Raw genomic sequence first — 20,786 nt, 5'->3', positions numbered from 1 at the left:
AACTAAAAATTTACCTGGAAATTAGAAAACCACTAGTTTTTTTTCTTTTTACTTATGCAAAAGTTGAGAACAGAGCCTCAACAACCCAATAGTTAGCAAGTTATTAACTATATGAAATGTTAGGTTATATCTTCATAGGGTTAGCAAGCATCTGAAAAATATATTTGTGGAACGTGGGAGAACGGCTGGAGGGAGCCAGAGGAAGGCTTTAGGAAAAGCCAGCTATTTTTGACAGCAAGCTAGCTTCTGTGAAACAAAGCCTTGTCTTTCATAAAATGTTTACGACTACGAGGGAAAAAAATATATCCCTGGGCTAAAATGTTTATTGGCACCTAGGAGTCTGAAGAGAGCAAGTGAGGCCTGTGGTTTTTTTTTTTTTTTGAGGGCACTTTATCATCGCCTGCATTCTCAAAGGGAACTCTGAATGAATAGAGCTGGATTACTCAGCCTTCCAGTCCACGCCCATTCCTCTCCATTTTCCTTGGCAAGACTAAGAGCCAAGCTATTTTTAGTTAGGTGGTTTTCTATTTTTAGGCAGCTACCAGTTAGAGACATTTGTTAGGAATTTTTTTTAAGCACAAAAGGGGGAGGGGGAATGAAGCTTCCTTTCTCATATTGTAAAACAAGCCTTTCAACCTGTAACTCTAGGCATTTCAGCTGCTTCCAATCTTGGCAAAAATAAAATAAAATTAAAAAGTTCAAGGATTTAAAAATAAACCTAGCCTCTGGCAAATAGACCCAAACACAGCAAGCTGTTACTATGTGAAACAGCAACTACAAAAAACAAAGAACATCATCCAATTGGGGGGGAGGGGTAACATAATAATGGAGCCATTAGGTTATAGGAATGTTACACAGACATGTAAGATCTTTCCAATACCTAAACCAGAAAAAAATGGTTCTCTGAGAAGCAGAATGAACAATTTGCAATGCTAATCCAAGGCCCCAGTTTTATGCGAAAAGAAACTGATTTTAAATCACTTTTAATCTTTTGTTATTGCATTTTTTTCAAGGGGAAAAAATTCAGGCACTCAAATATTCAAGAAGAGTGGAAAAGTCAGGAAAATTAAAAGGGGTACAGTTGTCAGCAGGCCTGGAAAATACGTTTTGTTCCTTTTAAAAGCTTGATGTTTGGAAATGGGCAACTGAAGCTTTTCATTACATGGGGGCAAATAATATCACAAAGCAAATATCAAAAACTTAAAAGGCACCTTTTCCCTCTCTCCATGGCCTGGGCAATACAGACTAGACATGGACAGTAACCTAAAAATTCTGGTTTGGTTCAGGGCAGCTCCTGAACTGAACTCTGAACCAAGTCAAAAATGCCCTGAACTGAACTGGCTAGTTTAGTCCCCTGCTTTTCCCCTGCTGCGGCCTTTCCACAGCTAGGAGGAAGGGGGGATTGCCTGGGAAGGGGAGATTGCCTGTTTCACTTCACTCTGCAGTAAAACTGATTGGTTTAATTGCTTGCATCCATTTAAACCTAACAGCAGTCTGTTTTGCTTCCCCTTGCTTGGAAGTGGGAGTAAGTGAAACCAACCAATGAAATAGCTCACAGCTACTGCAAACCTAACAGCAGGGTGGTTGCTTTTGTCAGCTGTTAGAATGAAATGGCTGGCAGACATTTCATTGGTTTGTTTTGCTTCCCCCTGCTCTGAAGCAGGTGGGAAGTGAAACTGACCAGTGAAATGGCTCACAACCATTTAAACCTAACAGGACAGCTGCAGACTGCTGTTAGATTTAAATGTCCCAAACAGCCAAACCAGACTGGACAAAAGTCCGGTAAATGCTCAAGGAAGACATCTTCCCTGAATATTGTTTCAGGGGCTCTGAACCAGGCCAAGTTTATGCCAAATTTTGGCTCATGAACCAGTTTGTGAACACCTCTAATACAGAGAGCTAGCTTGCAGTCTATTCCACTAAAATTCAGACAACTACACCACTTATCTTCCTGATTTTTTTTGTCCAGTCTTCTTAATTAGTTCACGATTACTAGCATAATAGTTTGGGGGGTTTTGTGTAGAAAACAAGATTCTACAGTATGCAGGGTTGCCAGGTCCTTCCTGGCCAGTGGCAGAGGGTGGGGGTGTAGAGTTGCTAGCTCCAGGTTGGGGAACTCCTTGAGATTTGGAGATGGACCCTGGGAAGGACAGGAACCTTAGTGGAGTAGACTCCACCCTCCAAAGCATCCATTTTCTCCATGGGATCTGATTTCTGTAGTCTGGAGATGAGCTGAAATTCCAGAGGAATCCCCAGTTCCCACCTACAGGCTGCTATCTCTCATAGTATATGTAGGGTGTTTATATGTAGCACCCTACAAACATATATACTCTCCATAGATATTTTCTAACCAGCATTACCATATTCTCTCATTTTTAAAGTGGATAGAATTGCTGAAAAATGCCTATTATCCTGTTGTCTAGATAATAATTAGCTTGCTTAAAATGGAACTGTAACAGTCCAATGAAAACTGAATATCTTTTATATACAGACTGTCTGATGGAGACAGATAGAAAGCATAAGGGTAACTGCTGTCTTTCTACATCATATCATACAGGGTTCTCGCATAAGGCTGATTTAAACTTGACAGAAAAACTGAAATTGGACCACTGCCCCTTGCAATGCCACAGATCCATATCCTGCCAAGGTGTTGCAATGCCAACACTGCATACATGGTGGTTCTGCACAGGAAATGGTCCAGTTTAAAAGAGACACTGGAATGGGCAGTGATGCATGGATAAATTCTTCTTTCCTGCCAGTAGCAAATTATACTATAGGACCCACTACATGCTTGAAAGGTTTGATGCAAAATTATGTAATATGTTAATCAGGCAAATAGGAATCATTCAACATAATGCACTGGTTATGCACCAGCTCACATGTATATACAGGGATTTTTTTTGAGCAGGAATACATAGGAACACAGTTCCGGTTGGCTTGGCGTCGGGGTGTGTGGCCTAATATACAAATGAGTTCCTGCTGGGCTTTTTCTACCAAAAAAGCCCTGTGGATATGTGTTATCTATTAATCATAAATGATGCCTGCTGCCTAATTGTGTCTAACTTTTCAGAACACAAGAGCCCTGTACTGCATTATTTCTTATATAGGAGTTTTGCCACTAGCTCATTTTTACTAAATGATACCACTGCTTATATCAAAAGTCCAGATTTGTGATTTATATCAACAGTCTATCAAAAGTCTAAATTTCGAATCACAACAGTTAAAAGGAATTTGTTACCCATTGCAAAGTAAACAATTCTTTGAAGAGGTATCTATGCTAAATGGACATAGGTTTTATTTGGGGGTTTTAAAAAAGAAAACATGGGTTTATTCTCCATAGCCAACAGCAATTTCTACAAATTTACTTTTCTTTGGCCTTATATACACAAGCATTTATAGTACTAGTGTGGTTCATCATTTCTGTTAAGATCTGATATACAACCATGCATTCCTGCACTTAATAACAGTCATTTCAGCTTTAGTGGTGAAAGGTGCGGTAAAGTCACAGCTGACTTCTGGTGACCCTGTAGGGTTTTCAAGGCAAGAGATGTACAGAGGTGGTTTGCCACCATCTGCCTCTGCATAGTGACCCTGGACTTCCTTGTGATCTCCCAACCAAATACAAATCAGGGCCAATCCTGCTTAGCTTCCAAGATTTGAAAACATCTGGCTAGCCAAGGGATATGCTACACCATAGGTACTCTTGACCTCTATTAAGAAAATATGCGTATAATAAATGCTTCTAATCATCACTGGTAATTTATCATTGGCAATAATATAAATACCATGTCAATAATGGAATTACATTACAGATTTTGCATGATGGAACTGTTTTGGCCCCATGTACAAAACAGGATTTTACACCACAGTTTCTTCATGGTTTGCCATCCTGGTTTAGAAAGCAACAATAAACCAAACTTTGACAGATTTAAATGAAATGGCAAACTGATTTGTATGAAACTGGAAGTAGCTAGTTAACTATGCCCATGAGAACAGGGAAAGAAAGGAAGCAAGCAGTCACAGATTGCATTCATATACTGCCAATGCATGGTCAGGTGCTTATCATTGACATCTCCACAAAGGTAAAACTATTTTATCTAACCTAAACTCTGCAAGTCTAAACACATAATTTTTAAATTGCATTCCAGGTACCTAACTGTTTCTTGGAAGCTTGTCAGATCCTTAATGTGATCAGCAATGATGGACCCAACCTTCGCTGAAACAGACTATTCAACCATCAGCAGGGTTCTTTTTCTAGCAGGAGCTCCTCTGCATATTAAGCCACACACCCCTGGTATAGCCAATCCTCCAAGAGCTTAGAGGGGTCTTAGTACAGGGCCTACTGTAAACTCTAGGAGGTTTGGCTACATCAGGGGACATGGCCTAATATGCAAAGGCGCTCTTGCTAGAAAAAGAGCCCTGACTGTTAGTATCAATGTTTTTCAGTTGCTTTGGCTAAGGTGAAGGTGGGGAAGGTGAGACCCAAGAATGCTGGCTGGTACCCTGTGTAAACAGACTGAACTCTGGAATATTCCCTAGGATCTCTATAATATATCCTTGTCAAAGCATACAAGAATCCCTTGACAGATAAATCAGAGTGGAACAAAAATTAGAATGCCATGGGTCTAAATAAAAATGGATCTACAATCTATAAGATAGCTCCTCATGTTTACCATCTCCTCATGTTTACACCAAAATACTGAAGGAAGTCTATAGATAGCACACTGTTGGATTGATGTATTGTTATCAATGTTTTAATTATGTAAATTGCTATTGTATTTCTGTATTTTAATGCTATTGTATTTTAATTCTGAATTTTATTGTTAGAACTTTTATGCTGTGAGCCGCCCTGAGCTGGCTTCGGTGGGGTAGGGCGGGATATAAATCAAATCAAATAAATAAATAAAATAAAATCCATGTTCTCTTTTTTAATGAATAAATGCATAGATTCTAAGCAAATGTACATGAAAGTAAATCTTTTTAATTTCACCAGAATTTACTTCAAAGTACTGTAAGTGTGTGCTAAGGCTCACAGCATTTTAAATTGTTGCTATGTACCTTCCCTCCCATCCACTATGCCTGACTAATGGAACTAGTCCAACTTAGTGACAGAAATGTAAAACAACTATCATAGCAACAAATGTATTGTTACTTATCAAAACTACTGCCATCATAACTATTAGTGTTTCTACTGAGTTTGTGAAGCGTTCAAATTGTTCTATGTAAAGAATCTCAATTATAATCTAGGGGTGTGAATTCTGCAAAAATAGAACCAAATAAATACCCAAAAAATACCTTATCGCTTTTTTCCCTAAATGCGCATTAGACAATACGATTCAGTGACCAATATAACTGGTCTGAAAACCCCCCGATATTATTCAGCTTTTATTTGGGCCAGTTTGCTGAGTTGAGCCACTGATCCCACAGTGGCATGACTTGCAGGAGTTATTCCCTTAACTTATGGAGGCATGCTGCTGAGGTGGTGCAACTCCATGAGTTAAGGGAAGGCATTTAAAAATGCCTTCCCTTCACTCTCCGGAGTCATGCCACCTGGGCAGCACACTTCCACACGTGAAAGGAAGGCATTTAAAAATGCTTTCCCTTCACTCTCTGGAGAGCTGTGCTGGAGAGTGAAGAGAGGGTATTTTTAAATGCCTTTTCCTCACTTGTAGAGGTGTACTGTCAAGGCAAAGGGACTCCAGAGAGTAAAGGGAAAGCATCTTTGAATGCCGACTAAACTTGGGTTTCCAATTATTGGGAATACTGGGAAATACAAATATTTTTCAGGTCCAATGGACCCAAATGTAAAAAAAGCCATCTTTTTTGTGCACACTCTGATTTACAATGAGCCTATAAAGTAAATTAATAATATTCTTCTAATGTAAATTGCAGCTGGGGTTTGAGAGCTGAAGTTTAAAAATACCTAATGCTATATATGGGTTTATGGCTGATGTGGAGCTCAGCCAGAGATTGGCTGGCTCATGAGTCATGCAGTTAGCCCCTGTATCAGCATTCAACTTGTTGCCACCCTTGAGCGTATTCTGTCCATAACATTGCCATAAGGTGGGATAATATAAAATGTGGCACTGAAATGGAAGATGGGTTGTACCTATGACAAACTACCGTATTTTTCGCTCCATAAGACGCACCTGAGCATAAGATGCACCTAGTTTTTAGAGCTGTTTGTGTGAATTTAGAGGCATTTGTGTGAATTTTTTGCAGTATTCGCTCCTTAAGACGCACACACTTTTCCCTCCACTTTTTTTGGGGGGGAAAGTGAGTCTTATGGTGCAAAAAATACGGTATATTAAATGTTTTTATATTATGGTTACCAGATCTCATAGTTTGATCTGAATTTCAATATCTTGAAATGCAATGCACAGTGAAGTTATACCCTTCTAAGCCCACTGACATCAATAGCCTCAAACGGTTGTAATTCTGCTTTGGAAGGCACTGTTAGCCTCCTTTTCAGCACTCAAAATCATAAGGGCATGTGATTTTGTCCTCAGTTTCAGAACCTTTTCTGTTACTTTCATTGTCATCATGTTCATAAGGCTTTATCCTTAACCCACCACCAGGCACCCAAATTCTGTTTCCACCCCAAGCCATCAGGTGCTACATCTCACCTCATCAGACTCTACTCTCTGACCTATGAGGCGCCATCCTTTAGCTTCACATTCTGTCCCAAGAGAATCAGGATATCTAACAATCATAATATATCATGTCTCAAGGCTCATTTTGGTAAATAAACACGTATGCTTTCTAAGAAAGACTTTAATGACAGTGAGAATAGAAGTTTTCTGTATGGTGTGTTTCTAAAAAGCAAACAATGACAATTGAACAGAAACAGAAATGCAAAAGAAAGACAGTGGTTGTATAATACAAATCTGGATAACATTATAAGGACTAGGGCATAAATGTAAGGGAAGTTAGGATGTTAATAGTTATGTTAGGAAAAATTAAAGTAAATGTAAACTGAAGATAAACTGTAAACTTGAACAATTTGGGGGACAGTGGTAAGGCAGAAGAACTCTGACCAGTTACCCTCAAAACTGTTTTTGGAAAAAAAGTGGAAGGTTCACCAGTTGGGTGTGGGTATGAAGTATGAAGTGGAAGTTAAAATAAGTAGTGATCTCTAGGAGGCAGGATTGTAAGCCAAAATGCCCTCAAAACGAGGTTGGGGAATAGTCAGGTGGGCACCTGGCTCACTAGGGATCTTTTACCTATGTATACAAGATTAACCGTCCAGAAAGGTAATGCGTAAGAATATAGGGACTCTAATTTAGTAAAATCAATTAAAATTTATTTGGAAAAATATAGACTTCCATACAATATAAAATACTCATCAAAACACACATTCAGTACTAGGAAATACAGACAGACAGACAGACAGACAGACAGACAGGCAGGCAGGCAGGCAGACAGGCAGGCAGGCAGGCAGGCAGGCAGGCAGGCAGGCAGGCAGACAGACAGACAGACAGACAGACAGACAGACAGATAGATAGATAGATAGGGAAACACATGGGTAGACAAACAGGGTGATATTTACCTATCGTAGTCTTCAAGGAAGGCTCCAATGGCGACAAGCGAGGATGTGGGAGAAGGGACCCGAAACCTGGCCTTAGAATCAGGGATGGATCTATGCAGCGGAAGTTAGGATACTGATAGAAGCATACCTGTGGGTAGCTAGTCCACAGATTATAAGGACTCTCTTGAACCCTTACGGGATGGGAGGTACGAGGGAGGAGAAAGGCGGTCAGCAGGTGCATGACCTCATGAAAAGGGGAGGTTTCGCAGTGACCATAAGGGCTGGACTACTGCGACAACTAATAGAAAGCACATTGGTGGCACCCAATTGGGTGCCTGTTCTTGACCAATGGACTTGCCTGGATCCTGGATACCTGAGTGAACTTTCAGATTGAAATGGACCAGGGGCGACTTCAAAGTGACAGTTGGAAAGAAGAATAGAAGTGACTACTGGGTGGGGAACACTTCAGATTAGGGAACTATTCTGAAAGGGAGACAATAGAGAATCAAATTGTAGCCTAGGTAACACCCAGTACATACAAAAGGAACTTGGTTCTGGCTGAAGATGGTCTTCCTCTTCTTCTGTCTTCTCCTGGGCACCAAACTTTGACTAAAGTTCTGTTAAATAAAGAAAGTGGCGGTTGGACTATTAACCACTCCTGGGGTGGGTAGGTTGCTTGTAGGCCAAAGGTGACATCTGGTGTGTATGTGAGCCGTCCGCTTTGCTGGAATGGAGTCAAGCCTGGTAGGAAGGTGGCTGAGTGGTGTTAGCCCTCCACGGTGGATTCCATGGTCAGAACTTCATAACCATTCGCCTGGATAGCTCCTGGCGGCGCAGTTTCCTTCGCTCCAATGCTGGGATGGCTGTCATACAGAATGACGGGAAGCCTTCCGTTCTCCTGGTAGGCACTCTTGTACCAGTTTAGAATGCCTTTGTAGCGTTATGGCTGCTTAGCACTGCATAAGTCCCTTTTGGTCCTGGATAGGTTTACTCACACTCTCTGGCCAGACGTGTGCGAGTCACTTCTCCACGTGCTCTGGCAACCAAGCTGGTAATCACAATGTTCTGTAAGGGGGCTTTTCCTCACAGGATTCAGGAGAAAGCCAAGATGGGAGAGAAATGAAAGGTTTCAAAAAGTACAGAACTGTAAGTAGCAGTCATGGTATCCACAGAAAGGAGTGGGTTGATGAGGACAGGAAAGGGTGAACCATTGTGAGAACAGCAAAAGAAGTAAAAGATTGATGGATTGAAGCTAACGAAAAGGATGAGCAATGGTCTGGTGGTCTGAAGGGCAAAGGGAGGCATGATTTATTGAAAAGAAAGACAGAATGAGAAATTGAGAATGGAAATGCAGAATCAAAAAGACTGATATATGGGTACAGAGAAAGATTTGTACTATTCTTTAAGTAAGAATGGGAATTGAGGAGGTGGACATCATTAGGGAACAAAGCATGCTTCAACTGAGCTAAAGCTTAAATATGTATTAAAAGGACATTCAATGAAAATGAGAGAAAAAGATGACAGAATTTTACATAAAAGTTATCATGGATTCATTAAAAGGTCTAGCTCAGGTGTGAAGGCTTTGAAGGCCTAAGTTCAATTCATAGGTAAAACTTCAAAAAAAGCAAGCTGTGCCCATATTTCTACCTTATCTGAAACTCAAGGCAACACTGAAAAATTCCAATTTCATCAACTGTTAAATTCACAGAATAATTTTGTATTACCATTCTCAGTAACAAGGTCAAAAGGCTAATCTGCAATTTTTTTTTTAAAAATTGTAGACTAATACCTGAATTAGCTAGGTGCCCAACTACTGTTACAAAAAAAAGCCCAAGGAAGCAATCCTAAGCAAGTCTATTCAGAAATAAGTCCCATTTTATTCAATAGAGGTTACTTCCAGAGAAGTGTCTACAGCCCAAGGATGAAATGCTTGTAAAGAAATATAGACATGAACTCACACAGAACACAAGAAGTGAATTAAACACAGATTCAGACTCACCCTTCCACAGTGTTTCTCTAATTGAAATTAACCCCCAGATGCATTATTACTAGGCTTGGAAGGAGGGAAACAAGTATTGGCAAAAAATGACAGCATGTGAGGAATACATTCGGTAGATAAGCACATTTCTAAAAAGTTGTTTGCTTTACAAAGCTGATGGCATGTAACAGGAGAACATAATTTAAATTTTGATTAATTTAATTATCAGCAAAATTAGTGGAGAGCAACCAAGCTTTTCAAACATCATTGAAGGCACGTGAAATCCAGCTCCTCAGAGACAGAAAGCCCATATAGATGAGTGGCACTTCAATCATAAGATGACTTTCTTGGGAATAAGTCCCACTGAGTAGACATCAGTAGGATTCTGAGTGGACCTGCTTATGATTGTTCAATAAATAGATGAGGTCTTCTCACCTCAGGATAGCTATTCAGTTGTCTGTGTCATCCTGATGATAGGGAAATTTTTACCACACCTCAGGAATAGATGGCTGTTTTTAAAAAGTTATTTCATGGGCTCCTACAGTTGCTTACTTTCCAAAAGACAGATTTGTAAGTATTATCAAGTTAGTGAAAAACCTTTTTGTTGACTAGAGAGGAAAAAAGAACTATGGTATGAAGAAGTAAATATCACATATTGGAGTCAGAGTCAGGGAATGCTGTCTTAAAAGAAGATGATTTGAATGGGGGAAGGTTTTCTTCTTAGCATTCAACAGATAGATTCAAATATTTAAAATAAGGCAATTCTTTATTCTGCACCAACACGTGTACTCAAGCTACTTTCTGTGTGCCTCTTCAGCTTTTGTTTGCTTGCTTCATTGTACTGCCAACAGTGATACTAATTATCAAGTAAAACAATATAATTACACTGAAGGGGAGGGGGTTGCCTAATATAAAGACTCTTCTCCCCCCCCCCTCCTCCTACACACCCACACACTGCAGAACTATTTCCTCTGACCCTGAAACAGTGCTGAATCTGGAGTGACCTTTGCACTCCATACTTCATTCTGAATATAGAAAATCACATCCTTTCAAATTCCTAAGCTATTTTAACAGCTAGCAAGCCATATGGGAAGAAACAATAAGTACAGCATTTTGTCTCTCTTTTGTGTGATTATTGCTTAACAATTTAAATATTCTGAAATGACTGCCAGTTGTAACGATAGCTCTTGCTTTCTTGGTAGAAAGAATCTGAAATCTTTGTTGACACAAATTGTGTACACAGTCACACACATAAAATTCCTCATGGCGCACATCATCACAAAGCATAGTTCACTGCATATTTTGTAAAGACTTTTTGAGTATGTTTATGAAGAGGTTTTTTTGTCCTTTACATATCTGCAAATATTCCAGCCCTTTGTACATTTTGCACTATTCATTCCTAGAAACCAAAAGTCCACCATCCGTCAATCTGAATTACAAAAAGGAATCAAGGCATTCATTATCATTCGTAAGGAATTCACACAACAAGAAAGCTAACACGAAAAAAGATCTAGCCTTACCACAAAGCACTTTTAGGCCTGGGAAGAGGCTATATGGTTGCTGGAATGATTGGGAAGGGCTAACAGTATAATCACACTCATATCTTTGCTCCTGTGTCATTACATGACAGAATGCCTAGTACTACTAAGATGCAAGGAAGAGCATCATATGGTGGCCCCAACAGAATCTCAAAATGCAACAGGATAGTCAAAACTTCTTCCACTGGAAAAGGGGTTTTTTAGGGTTGCCAGGTCTCCCACTATAGCAGAACTCCTGGCAGCCCATTCTTTTGGCTGCTGATGCTTGAAGTGCTGGAGAGAGGAAAGGATGAAGTATAAATTGGAGCACACTGATGTCACTTATAGAAACTGGAAATGCTCCAGGAATCGAAAAACTGTATGGTTTACCATGGAGTTTTTGTAAAATCCTAAAGCATCCCATAACGTCATTACCAGGTTAATCAGAAGTATCAGTGTGATGTTGGTGTGCCAGTCCCTGATTGATCCCAGGGGGTTGCTGGCAAACCTTGGTCTCTTAAGTTAAGGAAAGGTATCTTGATAGGGTTACCAACTTTAAATGGAGCATCTCAGAATGCAAACAGATCTCCAAGCTACAGAGGTCAGTTCCCTTAGATAAAATGGCAGCTTTCAAGAGCAGATTCTGCGGCATTGCTTCTCTGTTGAGCTGCCTTCCTTCCCCAAACTCCCCTTCCCCAGGCCACTGCCCCTAAAATCTTCTGTTATTTTCCAAGCCAGAATTGGCAAACCTACTTTTGGGAGCCAGAATAAACTGAACTAAGTGGTAAGTGAATTTAGTTTATTTGGCTGTACTAAATGATTAACCTGATATTGCTAATCAACTAAATGTTTTAAAGTAATTCCATGTTTAAATAAGTTAAAATATATTTCAAAGTCATTAAAGGGATATCTGTCAAAGTAGGCTCATTTATACATGTTACCAGGGCTTTTTTTTTTAGCATGAATGTACAGGAACACAGTTCCTGCTGGCTTGGTGTCAGGGGTGTGTGGCCTGATATGCAAATGAGTTCCTGCTGAGCTTTTTCCATAAGAAAAGCCCTGAATATTACTTTGATAAGATATCCTGAAATAATGCTTAATGTGCAACCACTTTGCAAAATGTATCAGATGGCAATAAGGATGCCCCCCAGGAAGAAAAAAAAAATAGAACAGTGATTACTTAGGCAATTAGAAAAAAAATGATGGCAAAACATTCTGCCATCTTCTGATCCTTCCTCAATGATCCGTTTGAATGTAAGTGATTTTAAGCTACTTTTCCCACCAACTACGAAGATTTGTGATTATCACTGAATCATCTGCATTATGACAGAATGGAATTCTTTAAAAACATTAACTGGATGTATAGTGAAATCAAACAACCCTCATGTGAGATTTTTTTCCCTGCATATTCAATTATTTGTGAGTAGTGGAGTGCTATATAGTAATATCACAAACTTTCTGAAGTCATTGTCATGTAGAGATACAAAGCTGGTTTCAAAGCTGCATATATACAGGTGAAGTGAAAAAGTTATGGCAATAGGGAAAGTGTGCTTACCTCTACAATATCTGAATTTGTTCTGCTCTCATGTGGCTCATTGTACTCTGTATACTTCAGCAACACCTTGTCCATGTCAGTGCTGGCATACTGAAACAGTTTGTTGGTGCTATTGAAGATGATTAGAGCAATCTCACAGTCACACAGCACACTCAACTCATAAGCCTTCTTCATTAACCCAAATTTCCTCTTTGTAAATGTCACCTAAAAAGAAGAAAAGAGAAAAAGGAAAAGGAAAAACAGAAATTATGTAAATTTATTTGTTATACAGATCTTTTTGTTTTACTCTGAAGTTGCTATAAACTCTGGACTTCAACAAGTTTTTTTTCCCCCTGGGGGGTGGAACTAACCAACCTGAATATCATTCCAGCACAGAGGGCCAAGGAACTGAGGAAAGAAATACACACATACACACCCTTAAGACTCCATTTTAACAATCAAAAATGGAGAGAAAGGCAGGAAACATTTTCATTTGTCTGGGCTATGTGTTTCCAGTCTTATCTATCAGTTTAAAGTATTTGCACTAAATTGTTCTCTACAAAATAAGGCAGTTCAAGAGGCTTGCTGGCTACACCTAAGGTCTTTCATATATTTTCAGCATTTTTGCTTTCCACCATGAAAAGTTGCCACTGCAGCTGCAGCCATAGCAATATTTTCTGGTTTAATGCATTCTCTTTGGTATGAGGGGGGGGGGGAGCTCTTATGCATCATTTTGTAATGTCTGCAGAACTGCTTTGCCACAAAAGTGACCTCTTCATTAGTATCACAATCTATTTTAACTCTGCAAAACAGACCAATATATGAAGAATAACATTTTAATTTCATTTCACTTCCCATTGTCAAGGGTCATCAGGGTATTAATTAAAAAGAAGCTAATATAAGCACCAACATACCAGGCATACATTTTCACTTGCATGTTGATACATACAAAATTAAATAAAAACTGAATAAAGCTAGTATTTATCTTTCTTCCATCCTTGCCCTTTAGCTCTTTCCTTCTCCTTCTCTCTGACATTAAGCTAATGAAAATCTGCTTGTTAGGACAGTGTATCAGTAAAACTCTATGAACTTGATAAAATGTTGGCTTTCTGCAGTTTCAGAAAGTTACTCTTAATAGCTGTTTAGAAATAGCACTAGAAAAGGGATTCAGTTTGTATCCTCTTAATAAATGCAGGGGCCATTTCATACTTTACATGATGTAGATACCCAAGGCCCCACAAACATGTGCCTCACAGCAGTGGAAAATGCCCCATGCAAATGTAAATTAGCCACTTTATTTCAGGGAATATACAGAGGTGGTGCTCAGGAAAGGAAAATGACAGCACTTCTTTGTGCATGAAACATATGAAAATCTAAAACTTTAGTATTTAGAACACCTGCCTTAATACAAAAATTAGACTTGCACATCATCATTAGATTTCCATTTTGCCTGGCCCAAAGTTACTCTCTTCAACTCCAGATAAGACATCTTGGTGAAAACAAGTATTTTATATAACTAACTAAGCCTAGCTATCCTACCACCATGATATTTGTCTCCCCCACCCATTTTGTCTGTTAATGATAACAGTTTAATAAAACAGTAGCAAAATCAAACCTCCAGGTGTTATAACATGAAAACACAGAAAATGATGCAAGGCTGCTTAATCAGACCATAGTTACTATCAGTTCTTTAATACTATAAGTAAAAGTACCTCTGCACAAGGATCGCTTCCAGGCGCCATTGTATGTGGATCAGAAAGCTGCTGTTTTATCTTCTTACAAGCCTAATGCAGTCTAAGCTAACTGCAACCCCTGCCTACCATGAAATCTCAGCTGGTCATGCCATGGAAAACGTGACTCTAAATCTGTCTAATCCCCCCAGCTAGTCCTTTTGAAAAATAAAATAAGTGGTTAAACACCACAATTCTGCACATCTACTTTACACAATTAACAACAAATGATCTTACACAGTGCTATATTAATCTTTCTGATTCCATTACCAATTCTTTTAACCAAATGAACACATCATAAGGATGGTCTTAAACAATTTAAATTTTATTCAAGTGAGTTTATATTTCCAAATTCTGGGCAGCATTATCAGCTATCCAGTGAAAGAAAATTTTCTGAATTCGACAGTTTACATCCACTGATCAAAATACTTCATTTTAACCCAGCCCAGAGCTGACAACTCTTTATTGTGGGTAAGAATCCTCATGCCATCCATAAACACTAACACAGCAGGAATCCTCCACTTTTCTAGCACTATTTTATATCCTGATAATAAGTACAAGAGAGTAGCTTAAATGGTTCACTAATCTGTTAATATGCATTTTCCCTAAACTGCCATAAACTCATAAAGATGAGTTTGCTGTTCCCATCTGACATGATAGAACATATACACAGGGGGGAAGAAATGCAACCCATTGACCTATTTTGAATCACCAGATTATTTCATGCCCTTTCACAATTATCTCTACTTTGTAGGAAATGGCAACAAATTTTTCAAGGAGCTTGAGTATTTGCCTGATTTTTTTTTTAAGAAAATGTTAAACAGATCAGGACATGGATTGAGTAGGATGCACGAACCCCACATACTGTGCTGCATCTAAAGCTATTTTCAATCAGACTCGTAGACCACAGTGCTGGAAGAGGAGTGTCTGTATATAGTATGGTTTCTGTTGCAGAGAAACCTCAGAATTCAGCATGTTACAGCTTCTCACCATCAAAGTACACTTTGGGACAGAAATATCTCTAAGGCTGCTGTTTGTGTTTACAGTTAGATGCTCCTCCTGAACATTTTGGGAGACCACATAAATGTGCTATCCAGTACATACTTATTTTCATATAAGACTTATAACAGTCTATTACATATGATATCTTTTCATCACAAGAAAAAATTTAAGAGGACAGAATAACTTTTTTTTATTTTTTTCTTTAAAATGCAACCTTAATTGCTCAGAATTTGATTCATTAGCATCCTCTCCAAATGTATGATATAATGATGCTGCCATTGTTCATCAAGAGATAAAACGGTGTTTAAGCATTACTGTTTCTAAAATGAAAGGAAAATTTCACTATTCTTTTAAAATATGCCATTTATCTACAGATTTAAAACTTCAGACTTCTTTGCAGTTAAAACAATATCATCAGAAATCATTAATATCTCATATGATTACAGTAACTTGACATAAAATGATTCTATTCTTTTAGTAACTGTGGAGAGTCCAAGAACTTCAGAAGTTATTAAGAACTGTTTGAAAGGTATTTAAGAATGGATTTTCTTTTTGCAGTATTGATATCTTAAAACAAAAGTATTTTGAACATTTAAATATATACTAGTAATATAAATAAAAAACCCAATATTTAGTTTTAATACTGTCTTACTGGTCTTCAACTTGTCATATTGGCTGCTCAGCTAATTAACTGATAAGCCTTGATCACAGTGGCAGACATCATATCTAGTTTAGCTAAAGTCTGCAGAGTAAGAAAAAATACATTATTATTTATAAATTATTTAAACATGTTGTCTCTTTGTCTCGATGAAAGTCATCTTAATTACTATATGATTCTTTCCTCAAGGAAGCTTTTAACTGGTTGGGCTAATTTGTACAGATAAAAATACTATTGTACCCTATAGGCTTTACTAGATTTTCTGCAAGTTTTATTCAAAGGATTTAGAAAATCAGTGACTACATACAAATGGGAAAGTGACCCAAATAAGGGCAGATTTCAGTGCGTTAGATAAAATATTTAAATATTCCTTTGTGGTGGAGCATGGAAGTCCCACAAACAAACCCATCTGACAGGGCTTTACTGAGCAGTCTCTGATGCACATATAATAGAGCTAGACTATCAAATTATACTTGCTACCACAGATGGACATAAGGGTTTGGGTAACTAAAGGGGCACTTTCTTTATTAATATAACAGCAAGGCAGCACGGCAGGGCAGGGGACAAAACCCTCCCCTGCTGCATGACGGCCAAGCCACCCTGCCCCTAAGTATAGCCAAATGAATGGCTCGTACCCGGCTGGCATAGCAAAGGTCATGCCCTGGACCATAGGGGATATGGAGCAAGGGACACACTGGGAAAATTTCTGAACAAACCTGAAGAACGTCCCAGAGTGGCAGAAAAATCTGAAATATAAACAATGTAAAAGGGGGATTAAAATCCTCCCAAATAATAGAAACAATGCTTGTAGCTTTAAGAAAAGAAAAGAATGCTCAGTGGCTGTTGTCACTGGTGTTGATTTCCATTAAGCAAAGCCATAGGAGTAAAGCAGGAGGGGACTAGGAGGTCTAAACAGTCCTGAAAACGACCCTGCTCCTCTCCATTGTCATTTCCCCAGATGGAGCAGCACTTACTGGGGACAGTCCCAGAGGATAATCATTACCCACACAAGTTGGATTGGGTTGGCAGCAGCCATCAAATAACTCAACACATCCTGATCCAGTGCCGGCCACTGTGCAGTCTGTCCAGATTTTACTGGGGAGAGACTATCAGGGGTAGGGAAATGCTGGTGGGTAGGAAAGAGAGCAGGAAAAGGGAGTAATTTATGAGGATTTCAGGAAAGGGAAAGAGGAAATAGTTTGGGATGGGGGAATTAGATTCCTTCCACAAGTCTTTGGTGGTACCCATGTGTTTATTTATATTATATTATTTTATTTAGTGGTGACTACAGGGTAAACCAAAACAGCTCACATAATTTCCCACTCTCCCTTTTGATTTGCACAACAACCCTGTGAGGTTGGCTGAAAGTCTGTGAGTGGACTGGAATCACAGTGTGGACCAAAGCAAAAGGGAAGCAACCTCATCAGGGTATATTGACATAGAGTCCACAATGCAAAGCAGCCATTTTTTCCAGTGATCTCTGCCATCTGGAGAGCAGGTGTAATTCTGAGTGATCTCCAGCCCTCACCTGGAGTTTATACAACACACAGAGAGTAACACCGCAAAAGGACAAAAAAATAAAGGTACATAACCCACCATGAAAACTAGCTTCTATTATTGAATTATACAAAGTCAACAAGGATAAACATACTCATATAAATTCCAACATTATAAATTACAAAACAACCATAACTTTTAGTCCTTAATAAAAAAGGAAGCATTAGCACGAAGAGTCTTTCTTTTCATCCTGTGGTAAAACTTCCCATCTCATTCCATGAAATCCTGGTGTAGTACTCCAGATGTTTAATGTTTGTCAAAAAATGCAGTCAATAATCCAAGTTTCCAAGGACAAGGTCGTACTGAACCCTTGTTTCGCGTGAGCTTAAAGCTGCAATAATCCTTTTAGCAACTGAACTTCTTCAAGCTGCAATAATCCTGAATAACATAAATAATACACAATAATATACAATAAAACCATGTGCACATAAGCCATAAAAACATGTTAAACCCTGAATAAAATCAGCAAAAATCTTAGCAATTTCTCTTAAGTATTAGGCCAAACAGCCAGCATATTTAAACGAACACCTACAAGGTGCTACAATGAATCATGCTAAATGGCTTATATGCAGCAGGTGCAACCATTCAAAATGTTCCTTAAAGTTACAGAGTACCCAGCTACAGTAATGCTAAAAAACTTATTATGAACTGGTGTCCAAAGCACATGCCACAGTATATTTTATAAATAACATGCTAAATCCCAATCACTATTTAGACCACGAGGAAACAACGTCCCCACTTTAAAGATCATACGCATTTCCTGCTGACGTAACCATCTACTGCAATCCATCCTACCTTGCAAACGCGTTGGAAACTTAAGAAGTACACAAAAATGTAAAGCGTTTGGATCATGATTAAACCGATTGAAGTGCTCCACCAAAGGAGCATCTACCACACGATTCTTTTCTATTTTATTTATTTTATTTATGATTTATATCCCGCCCTTCCCACAAAGATGGCTCAGGGCGGCTCACAACAGATAATAAAACAAATATAGGGCTTTAAAGGTAATAACCAGCACCTTGTACCGGACTCGGTATATTATTGGAAGCCAGTGCAGAGCCCGAAGACCCGGCCGAATGTGCCCCCATCCTGGGAGGCCCAATAACAGCCGGGCCGCGGCATTCTGCACCAGCTGCAATTTCCGAGTTCGGCACAGGGGCAGCCACATGTAGAGGGCATTGCACTAGTCCAACCTCGAGGTGACTGTAGCATGGATCACTGTTGCTAGGTCGTCGTGATCCAGGAAGGGAGCCAACTGCCTTGCCAGCCTAAGATGAAAAAACGCAGACTTGGCAGTGGCTGCTATCTGAGTCTCCATCTTTAGGGAAGGCTCCAATAATACCCCCAGGCTCTTGACCTTGTCCACCGCCATCAGTGGTGCACCGTCAAAAACTGGCAAGGGGATTCCCCCCCCCCCCCGGTCCCCGATGACCCAAGCAAAGGACATCTGTCTTCACAGGATTTAGTCTCAGTCCACTCAGTCTGAGCCACTCAGCCACGGCCTGTAGTGCCCGATCCAGATTTTCTGGGGCGCAGACCGGTCGGCCGTCCATAAGCAGATAGAGCTGGGTGTCATCAGCATACTGGTGACACCCCAGCCCATACCTTTGGGCAATCTGGGCAAGGGGTCGCATATAGATGTTGAATAACATCGGGGAGAGAACCGCTCCCTGGGGCACACCACAGTCGAGTGTGCGCCTCCAGGATAGCTCCCCCCCCATCGCAACCCTTTGTCCCCGACCTTCAAGGAAAGATGAAAGCCACTGTAAGGCCAACCCCTGAATCCCCGCGTCGGCACCTGAATCCCCGCGTTGGCAGTCTTCAGTCTTGATTTATGTTCCAACACCTGTGTACGAATAGCACGTGTGGTGGATCCCAAATACAGTTTTTTACATGGGCACAGAATCACATAAATACATCTCTGTGTAGCACAGGTGGTGACATCCTTTAGATATATCTTGTATCCAGTCTCTGGATGCACAAACACAGACACTTGCAGCGAGAGACCACAAGCTCCACAAGCCCCGCATTTAAAGTGCCCCCCCCCCGTTCTAACCATCTCCCTCTCAGCTTGTACAATATCAGCTCTAATCAAACAATCCCCTAAATTCTTGGTTCTGCTAAAGCCCATTTTTCTGACATCCTGGTAAATCTCTCACCAGAAACCAATATTTTTTAATGATATTATAAATGGACTGACTCAAAGGGGAAAACTGCATAGTACAGGTTAAATTGTTACTACCCACATTTCTACACCAAAATGGTGTAGTCAGGCTATTGTTGGGGCTGGGCACAGGGGGCATATCACATTTGTGCTGATATCTTCTCTTGCCAACCATTTGCTTCTGGGCACAATTCAAATTGCTGGTTCTTATCTTTAAGGCTGTAGAAGCTCAGGGAGCATCTCCTCCCATACTTTCCAGACTGCCAGTTATGATATGGCTCCCAAGTCCTGCAATTTGTGACCCTGCTTTCAGAGGTGAGATGGGTGATGACTTAGAGAAGGCATTTTCAATTGAGGCATATTGCTCTCCCCCTTGAAGCTTACCTGGCACCTACCAAACTGTCTTTTCACCCAAATATTTCTTTTCATTCAAACTTTTGACTATGGAGCTATTATCTTTTCAACTGTTTTATGGAATAATTTTGGATTGAGGACAATGTTATAGATTTTTTAGAATGTTCAGTGGCTGTTTTCGTGCCCATGGCAGGTTTGGAGGTGCAGTTCAACTCTGCTGTATGCACATAGTATACACAATTTCTAATTTCTGTACAGTGTTGATATGTCCAATATGTTTCACTTTTTATTCAGACACAGGGATATGCATCCCACACCTGAACCAATTCTTAAGTCTCCATATTGTGAGTCTGGTAGGATCCAAAGGGGCATAGTACAGGTCCGGACACCATACAAGAATTCATATGTTTACAACTCCTGTACAGTTAACTTTTACAAATCTCAAACATCTTTAAGTATTCACTCAAAATGAAGTTTCTATAATTAATCTTTATTCATTGAAAATAAAAGTCCAATGTCAAAACAGTATTCTTTGAGGTTTTTTACTTATTTGCATTGTGAAGATTTTGCTTGAGGGAGGATTCCAGTAGAATAGGCTTGTTCCATATATTAAAGGAGAAAGAAATACATGATATAATTTCTACATTAAGAATAAGGACAATAATGTTTGCCTTAACCAACTTTAAAAAAAGAAGAAAAAGGGAATGACTGGATACTGTCGTTAATAACTCTAATACTTTTACGAGACTGTAAAACACTGG

The 20,786-nt window shown here is 39.5% G+C and overlaps 1 protein-coding gene across 20 annotated transcripts in view; it reads right to left on the bottom strand.

Annotated features, from left to right (window-relative positions):
• MEF2C (myocyte enhancer factor 2C) overlaps window positions 1-20,786 on the bottom strand; it is a 292,573-nt gene that overhangs the window by 126,740 nt on the left and 145,047 nt on the right. For all 20 annotated transcript variants that reach the window (XM_060235726.1, XM_060235715.1, XM_060235724.1 and 17 more), the window contains one exon: window positions 12,579-12,782. In XM_060235726.1, coding sequence (XP_060091709.1) covers window positions 12,579-12,782 — 204 coding nt within the window. The remainder of the gene's footprint in view (window positions 1-12,578; window positions 12,783-20,786) is intronic.

This window comes from Heteronotia binoei, chromosome 4, assembly GCF_032191835.1.
Source record: "Heteronotia binoei isolate CCM8104 ecotype False Entrance Well chromosome 4, APGP_CSIRO_Hbin_v1, whole genome shotgun sequence".
Classification (NCBI taxonomy): Eukaryota; Metazoa; Chordata; class Lepidosauria; order Squamata; family Gekkonidae; genus Heteronotia; species Heteronotia binoei.
This window is presented reverse-complemented; position numbering and strand designations above follow the sequence as displayed.